Below are 8,952 nucleotides of genomic sequence, written 5' to 3' on the forward strand. Positions count from 1 at the left end.
CGCACCTCTGGGTCAGAAGAATTGGTGAATCATTGTACAAATGGGGAGACTGAGGCTCCAGAGGGTTCGAGTCTGCGGAAGAATAGGGTGGGCATGCCTCTCCCCCACCCTGCTGTCAGATCTTCGCGCCCATCAAGTTGGGGAGCTGCAAGGCCCCCTGGGAGTTGAAGGCTTTCAGGGGTTGCTATGGCGCCGGGGGCGGGGCGGGCGCTTGGGCCATCTCGGCGGTTTGGCCAGGAGGAGGGGCTTTTCTGAGGCCCCGCCCCCGCCGGCATGCGGCCCGCCCGGAGTGCGCTCTGGCTGCGCCTGACCTTGGCCTTGGGCCTGGCACTCGTTGGCCCCATGGCTGTGGGTTGGGCCTCACCCCGGGCTCCCATCTATGTCAGCAGCTGGGCCGTGCGGGTGTCCCAGGGTTACCAGGAAATCGAGCGCCTGGCGCGCAAATTCGGCTTTGTCAACCTGGGGCCGGTGGGTGGGACCCGGACTGACGGGAGGGGGCGAGGGCTGGACGACCCCAGACCCCGGCAGATGAGAGGGTACCTCGCTAGGTTCCCCAGATATCAAGGACCCCCCAGCTCACTACTGCCTAGACCATCTCCAGATCCTGGGACCCTCAGAGGGCATCTGAAGCTCCCACCTGGGCACCTGGTTGAGGGAAACATAAGGAAGGGGGGCTGGCCCCTGTCCTGGGAGGGACTCCATCAGGGGTACCAGGTCCCAGCCATGTAGCTGCTCCCCTTTATTCCCAGATCTTCCCTGATGGGCAGTATTTCCATCTGCGGCACCGGGGTGTGGTCCAGCAGTCCCTTACCCCACACTGGGGCCACCGCCTGCGCCTGAAGAAAGACCCCAAGGTGAGCCTGGCCTTGAGGCTGCCTCCTGAGGGATGTCAGCACCTCTCGTTATTCTTGTAATTGTAATAAATGTCTGTGTGACCTTCGGCAAGTCACCAGCTCTCTCTGAGTCTTGGTGTCCATTTGGCCCCCTAGTCTATACAGTGGGGAGTCAAATGGGGAAGATCTGTGCAGAGCACTCACCCCAGGGCAGATGCACTGTCAACAATTTCTTGTCACCTCCCCTTCCCTCCTCTATCTCACCCTGAAAGATCAAAGTTCCCAGGTACCCCATAAAGAGGCTGGGTTGGGGGAGGGGGTGCTGATTGGTAAGGAGGCAAGAAGCATGACAGCTGGAAACCCCACCAGGAGCACTGGGACAGAGAGAAGTGGTTGGTTTGAGACGTGGTTTGCAGGACAGAGGCCAGGATTGGATGTGTGGGACAGAGAGAAATCACGATCTGGAGCTGAGAAAACGGGGAGAAGGTGGCCGTGATTGCTGAGATGGGGACGGGGGAATATGAACCAGGTTGGGGGGGTATTGGGAGCAGAACAAGGAAAAAGGGGAAAGGGCAAAGGTCTGAGAAAGGGTGGCCTGGGGCAGGCAGAAGGGCATGTGCAAAGGCCCTGGGGTGAGGCAGCCACTGTGGCTGCAGCAGAGGAAGGCTGCTGGGGGCCAGACAGGCAGGGGGCCTTGTGGGCTTTGGAGAGGTGTTGGACAGGCACAGGTTTCACAGAGAGGGTTCCACAGAGAGTAATGCTGCAGTGTGCCAAGAATGGGCTGTAGAGAGGCAGCAGGGCAGGGCTGCTGGAAGACCAGGGAGGAGGTGGGTGTGGCCATACAGGGGTGTCCTGCACCAGGGAGGGTGCGGTTGAGAGAAGTGAATACTGCAAGGGGATAAGGGCATGTCTTGGGGAGAGGGATTCTAGAGCAGGGATGGGGACGGGGGCAGGGGTGGGACCCCAGGAGCCACAGCCACCCTGAATAGCAGCCACCACATGTCTGTGGGCCACAGGGGATGGGTGCTCTGAGGGCTTCAGTCCCCTCCGGAAGCAGAGCCCCAGGCACATGGGGACCCCCAAGAGCAGCCCCAGCAAACACGGGGTCCCTGGCCCCATCGCACACCATGTGGGCCCCAGGACAAGTAGGTGACAGCCCAGACACATTAAGTCTCAGCCCCACACCGCTGACCCTTGGCAGATCCAGGGAAGAGGCCGATGCCAGACCCTGGAAGCAGATTTGGGCCCTTTGACCAGGAATTGGTGGAAGGGCTGAGGGCCAGGGCCCTCTAAAGCAGCCTGGTGTGAGGGCAGGAAGCTGGGAGGAGGGTGGGCTGCTCGTGGGTCCAGCCTCTCCCGTGGTGTGGTCTCCCCACCCCCAGGTGCAGTGGCTCCAGCAGCAGACGGTGCAGCGGCGGGTGAAACGCTCCTTGGTGGTGCCCACGGACCCCTGGTTCTCCAAGCAGTGGTACATGGTGAGCTGGCCAGGCTGGACGGCGGGGCCAGGCCAGGCCAGAGCCCCACTGACCCCGGCCCCGCCTTGCACAGAACAAGGAGGTGCAGCCGGACCTGAACATCCTGCAGGTCTGGAGCCAGGGGCTTTCTGGCCAGGGCATCGTGGTTTCTGTCCTGGACGACGGCATCGAGAAGGACCACCCAGACCTCTGGGCCAACTATGTGAGACTGTGGGGCTTGGGTGGGGGCTGCCCCAGGTCCCACGGCTGGTCGCAGCCCCTCATGTCTCCACCCCCCAGGACCCCCTAGCCAGCTACGACTTCAATGACTATGACCCGGACCCCCAGCCGCGATACACATCCAGTGATGAGAACCGGTGAGCCCAGCATCCCACAGGGCATGGGGGCAGCCCCCACTACCCTACGAGGGGCCAAGGGGCTGTGACAGGCACCTGTCTCTGTCCTGGCGCCAGGCATGGGACCCGCTGTGCTGGGGAAGTGGCAGCGACGGCAAACAACAGGTTCTGTGGTGCTGGCGTCGCCTACAATGCCCGAATTGGAGGTACTCAGGCCAGGAGGGTGATGGGGCGCCTCTTGGCCCCACACTAGCCACTGGGCCATGTCAGGGCCCCAGGCTAAGGGTCGGGGAGAGCTGAAACCCCCACAGACACCTCCATCCCCAGGGCGGGGAGAGTGCGGAGCGCAGGCGGGGTGTTCACCAAGGCCACCTGTGCAGGGGTGCGCATGCTGGACGGCACCATCACTGATGTGATCGAGGCCCAGTCGCTGAGCCTGCAGCCGCAGCACATCCACATCTACAGCGCCAGCTGGGGCCCCGAGGACGACGGCCGCACAGTGGACGGCCCGGGCATCCTCACCCGAGAGGCCTTCAGGCGCGGCGTGACCAAGGTGAGCTGGTATGGGGCACGGAGGGCCTGGGCCAGCATGCAAGGCCCACACCCCGTCCCCGTCTCTGGCCTGGTTCTCCATCTGCAGGGCCGAGGCGGGCTGGGCACCCTTTTCATCTGGGCGTCGGGCAACGGCGGCCTGCACTATGACAACTGCAACTGTGACGGCTACACCAACAGCATCCACACGCTCTCGGTGGGCAGCACCACCCAGCAGGGCCGCGTGCCCTGGTACAGCGAGGCCTGCGCCTCCACGCTCACCACTACCTACAGCAGCGGCATTGCTGCCAACCCCCAAATCGTGAGCGCCCGCCCCACCCGGTGCCCTGCCTTCCCTCCTGTCCCCTACCTTGCCTCTTCCCAGGGCTGCCCGGTTCACGTCTGACACATAGACTGGGGTTCAGGGACCAGGCCCCACGGTTGGCGCCCCTTCACATGCCCTCGTGTCTCCCAGGCAGGGCTGGCAGCTGGGCGGCTGTGTTCACGGCCCCAGACATGCTGTCGTGCTCTGAGGTGCCTCTTCCTTGGAGCACTTGGGCCGTTTTGAACAAGGGCTGGGTTTTCCTGTGCACCAGGCGCCTGAGTCCCTCTCTGTGCACCCAGGTCACAACAGACCTGCACCACCGGTGCACGGACAAGCACACGGGCACCTCGGCCTCCGCCCCGCTGGCTGCGGGCATGATCGCCCTGGCTCTGGAGGCCAAGTAGGTGATGGAGGGGTCCTGCCTACTGCCGGAGCTCCCCAGTGTGGCCCCGGCTCACCCTCCCTCACCCACCCCCAGCCCGTTCTTGACGTGGAGGGACATGCAGCATCTGGTGGTCCGGGCGTCCAGGCCAGCGCAGCTCCAGGCCGAGGACTGGAGGACCAACGGCGTGGGGCGCCAAGGTGCGGCAGAACGGGCGGGGTTGGGGACGCCACGCCCACAGGGCGATGACCACGCCCCTCCACACAGTGAGCCACCACTACGGCTACGGGCTGCTGGACGCCGGGCTGCTGGTGGACTTGGCTCGCTCGTGGCTGCCCACACAGCCCCAGAGGAAATGCATCATCCGCATCGTGCACACCCCCACGTGAGCGCCCTCCTCTGCCCCCTGCACGCCCGCATCTAACCCCAGCCACGTCCCCACTGCCACGTCCCCAGACCTCTCCCCCCACCCTGGTGGGTGGACACGTGGAGGCAGGCCCCGAGGTCTCAGTTCACCCATCTGTACAAGGAAAGGGCAGGATCTGAGCCCAGACCCTGCCTGCTGGCCGCCCATCTCCCAGCAGGCCAGCAGGAGGGACCCTCACCTCACGTGCTGCAGCCCCCAGCCCCATCCTGCGGGTGATGCACGTGAGGAAGAACGTGTCGGCCTGCTTCGGCCACGCCAACTACATCCGCTCGCTGGAGCACGTGCAGGTGCAGCTGTCCCTGTCCTACAGCCGCCGTGGGGACTTGGAGATCTCGCTCACCAGCCCCATGGGCACCCGCTCCACGCTTGTGGCCATCAGGTGCGGGGGCAGGGGACCGGGCCACAAACTCTCTTTCCTGAGTAACCCCACGAGGAGGAGACAAGTGTCCCGTGGGGTCAGGCGGGCTGGACCCCACCCCTTGGCATCACAGACACTTACTGTGCTCGCGGCTGCTCAGGACTCTGGTTGTGAAGCCCCCCTCATCCCCCTGCCTGCCTGTCTGTCCCAGACCCTTTGACGTCAGTGGCCAAGGCTACAACAACTGGATCTTCATGTCCACCCACTTCTGGGACGAGGACCCGCGCGGCTTGTGGACCCTGGTCCTGGAGAACAAGGGCTACTATTTCAACACAGGTGAGAGCCGGGCACAGGCTGGGGCTCGAGCCCCACCTGCCCCATGCTCTGGAGCTGGCGGCCTCCTTACTGCCCCCAAGCCCAAGGCACAGGGCTCCCGCTGGTGTCCTCTGAGAGACTGAGCACACAGGGCTGGCATGTAATTGGTGTCTGGTTACCAGTGCACAGTAGGGGTTCAGGTATTAGGGGCAGGAGGTATCCAGTTACCAGCGCTTAGAGGGTACTGGGCGACCCTGGGCACCATCTGAGTCTGGGGATCCGGGGAGGGTGTGGGCCCAGAATGTCAGGACGAGGCTGCCGACAGCCTTTCCCTCTTCTCCCCGTGCCCACCACGACCCCTGCCCAGGGATGCTGTACCACTACACGCTGCTGCTCTATGGGACAGCCGAGGACATGACGGCGCGGCCCTCGGGCCCCCAGGGGACCAGCAGCGCGTGTGTGCAACGGGACACAGAGGGGCCGTGCCAGGGTGAGTGCCCGGTGCCGCATGGCCCACCTGCTGGGAGGCGGCAGGTGGGCAGCGTGCGTGTGCGGCCTGGGACAGGGAACGGGCGGGCCGGGGCAGCAGGTCGTGGCCTCACAGCCCGGTGGACGTGTCCCTCCCTCGTGCAGAATGCCAGAGCCCGGCCTACCTCCTGGGCCACCTCTGCCTCACCTACTGCCCACCGAGGTACTTCAACCACACCCAGCAGGCGGTGACGGCTGACCCTGGGCGCCCAGCCGCGCCTGCCCTGCGGGTCTGCTCCAGCTGCCACCCGTCCTGTTACACCTGCCGCGGCAGCTCCCCGCTGGACTGTACCGCTTGCCCCCCGCCGTCCATGCTGGACGCGCAGCGGGGCTCCTGCTCGGGACCCGACCCCCCTGAGGGCCCCCCCCAGCCCACTGCGACCGCCTGCCCCTGCCGCCACGGCCCGGCCCAGGCCGTGGTGCTGGCCCTGTTGGCCGTGGCCTTCGGGAGCCCCCTCCTCTGCCGCATCCTCCTTGTAGGCTGCCCGCCACCATGGGTGGGACCCCCCGGAGCAGGGGGCCACTCCCATCACCACTCCAGACCCCGCTGCAAGCTGGAACCCAGAGCTGGTTGACAAGGACAGCTAGCGTGCGCCTCCACCCAGGTCCCTGGTGGGCACCGCTGCCCTGCTGTCCAGACGGGCGCCCTGTGGGAACCTGCCCCGGGAAGGCCCTGGCTGCCACCGAGGCCGTGGGCCAGGGGCGGCTGCGTGGGACCCTGCACCCCGGACTTGGCAGGTCCAGGTGAAAGAGGGGGAGAGAGAGAGAGAAGTCTCGTTGCACAGTTTGGGTAGGGAGAGGGTAGGATGGGGCAGAGCCCGGCAGTGACCACCATCCCTTCCCTTTCCGGAATGGGGGAAGCAGGAAGGAGAGCAGATGACACCGTCCAGGGTCTCGGGTACCACGTGCGACCTCAGAGTTTGCAAATAAAGGTTGAATAGGAGGTGCAAGTCTGTGGGCTCCTTTGGGGCACCGGTCCCTTCTCCATGGAATGATTGTGGGAGTCCCCTGCGTATCATGTGGAATCTGCCTTCCCCGGGGCGTCTGTCCCTGGAGAAGGGGTCAGCTGGGGTTCTGGGGTTGGGGTGGGGTAGTGTCCCAAGTGATACCCACCCGTGTGCTGCAGAGCCTCTGAGGCCCCACGATGCAGCCTGGCCCCCTGTGGCTCTGGCTCCTCTTCCATCTTTTTTTTTTTTTTTTTAATTTATTTTTGGCTGTGTTGGGTCTTCGTTGCTGCGTGTGGGTTTTCTCTAGTTGCGGCAAGTGGGAGCTGCTCTTCGTTGCGGCACGTGGGCTTCAGTAGTTGTGGCTCACGGGCTCTAGGCACGTGGGCTTCAGTAGTTGTGGCGCACGGGCTTAGTTGCTCCGTGGCATGTAGGATCCTCCTGGACCAGGGCTTGAACCCGTGTCCCCTGCGTTGGCAGGCGGGTTCTTAACCACTGCGCCACCAGGGAAACCCTCCTCTTCCATCTTTATGCGTGAGTTTCTCTTTAACGTGGAGAACTAACAGAAGTGCAATTTGCAAAGGACAATTCACCGCAGCTTTCCATCCACTCAGCCTGTCTACCAGCTTCCAGTAATTACACCTTTGTCTATTTTCTGAGGTCGTCGGGAGGCTGAGGGAATTGTGAGCTGGGGTACATTGATCTTACTCCTTCAGGCCTTGACCTCCTCATCTGGAAAATGGGTTCTCCACCTCTCTGGAACAGAAGGAGGATCCTGAGGTGCAGGGGTGTGGGGGTGGGGGTGGGGTAAGGCATGGATGGAGTTAGTAAGGGTCCCTCCTCTGTCCTGACACACACCAGTGGGGTGGGGACATGTTCCTCTTGATTTTCAGAGCGGGGAGGCGATTTCCACAAGGAAGTGGAGGCTGGTTGTGCCTTGACCATGGCCTTCACTTGAACTCCTGGTTTGTTTCAGGAGCCCCAGAGACAGCCCCGGTATCCAGTGGCCCTGGGCCCCTGAGAATCTCCTTGGCCACCAGGCCCAGGTTGGCCAGCCTCAAGCTGTGAAGGGAATGGGGCTCTGTCTAGGGCTGCAGCTGGACCCAATGGAAGCAGGTGGCTAGTGAGGGAGGGGAGACAGCCAGCTGCTCTCTGAGTCCTGCCCACGGCCCCCAGAGTCCCACCAAGCTCAGCCCCTAGTTCTGAAGTTAGGTCCAGTCTGTGTGTCCAGAAGCACATGGCCTCCCTCTCAGAGCCTCGGTGGCTGCACCCGTGCAACAGCATTAAGCCTGGCACCTGCCTCACCAAATACTCTCAAGGATCCAAAGAGGTAGTTTTCCCGCCTGGCACATAGTAAGTGCCCAAAACATGCCATCTTGGGGCAGCCACTTTGGGAAATAGTTCCACAGACAATTAAACATAGAATTACTGTAGGACTCGGCAATTCTGCTGCCAGGTACGTGCCCAAGAAAACTAAAGACACATTCACACAAAAACCTTTGCAAGGATGTTCACAGCAGCAAAAATGTGGAAACAGCCTAAACATCCATTGACAGGTGAATGAATAGATACAGTGTGGTCCCTCCACACACGGGAGCATCACTCAGCCATGAAAAGGAGTGAAGCACTGACACTCCTCAAGACATGGATGGACCTGGAGAACACGATGCTCAGTGAGAGAAGCCAGGCATAAAAGGACACACGGTGTGTGATTCCACTGATGGGAAACGTCCAGAACAGGTCTCTCTATATATTCCCAAACCATTGACTTGTACGCTTTAAACAGGTGGACTTTATGGTATGTAAATTACTTTTTTTTTTTTTTTTTTGGCCGCGCCTTGCGTCTTCTGGGATGTGGGAGCTTAGTTCCCCCACCAGGGATTGAATCCAAGCCCTCGTTAGTGAGAGCGCAGAGTCCTAACAACTGCACCGCCAGGGAATTCCCTGTAAATTACTTTTTATAAAGTTGTTTAGAAACGCAAAAACCTCCCTGGGCTCTGAGCCTGTCTTCCCACGCTACCCAAGAGGGGAGGGGCCAAGATCACCGTCCAGCGCTACGCCCCCACCCCGGTGGGGAGGGGGTTTTAGAGACAGGAGAGGTGAGCCTGACGGGGATCTGGGAGGCCGGACCAGACGCGCGTGCTACGCCCCTGGCCACCTCGCTGGGGCTGGCGCAGCTGGCATTCACGGAGCGCTCGCTCTCCGCCCGCCACCTGGCGTGGGCTGCACAGTAACTTTGTTCCCCCGACAGCCACGCTGGGGGCCGTGTCCCCCTTTTGCAGAAAACCGGGCTTCGGATGCCTTGTTAGGCAACGAGAAGAGCCGGGATTGGACCCTACGCCCACCCCTTGGGCTTCCAGGCCCGGCGCGTCCTTATTAGCTCTGGTCCAGTCAACTTCGCTGCTCAGATGGTACCCGGAACCTAGCGGGCCCGGCCCCTTTAAGAGGGGCGTGGCTTCGCGGCAGGCGGGAGCCGGAGGAGGCCGGAAGTGCGCGTCA

The 8,952-nt window shown here is 62.5% G+C and overlaps 1 protein-coding gene across 1 annotated transcript; it reads left to right on the plus strand.

Annotated features, from left to right (window-relative positions):
- The first annotated feature begins 273 nt into the window (after positions 1 to 273).
- On the plus strand, positions 274 to 6,084 carry PCSK4 (proprotein convertase subtilisin/kexin type 4). The gene is made up of 15 exons (XM_060295621.1): positions 274 to 468; positions 750 to 854; positions 2,216 to 2,308; positions 2,382 to 2,510; positions 2,588 to 2,664; positions 2,761 to 2,849; positions 3,024 to 3,196; positions 3,284 to 3,496; positions 3,799 to 3,899; positions 3,978 to 4,081; positions 4,149 to 4,266; positions 4,466 to 4,687; positions 4,878 to 5,002; positions 5,349 to 5,471; positions 5,615 to 6,084. The coding sequence occupies exons 1-15, from the start codon at positions 274 to 276 to the stop codon at positions 6,082 to 6,084; spliced, it is 2,337 nt and encodes a 778-aa protein (XP_060151604.1).
- Positions 6,085 to 8,952: the final 2,868 nt, after the last annotated feature.

The sequence above is a fragment of the Globicephala melas genome, chromosome 3 (genome assembly GCF_963455315.2).
Source record: "Globicephala melas chromosome 3, mGloMel1.2, whole genome shotgun sequence".
NCBI classification, from domain to species: domain Eukaryota; kingdom Metazoa; phylum Chordata; class Mammalia; order Artiodactyla; family Delphinidae; genus Globicephala; species Globicephala melas.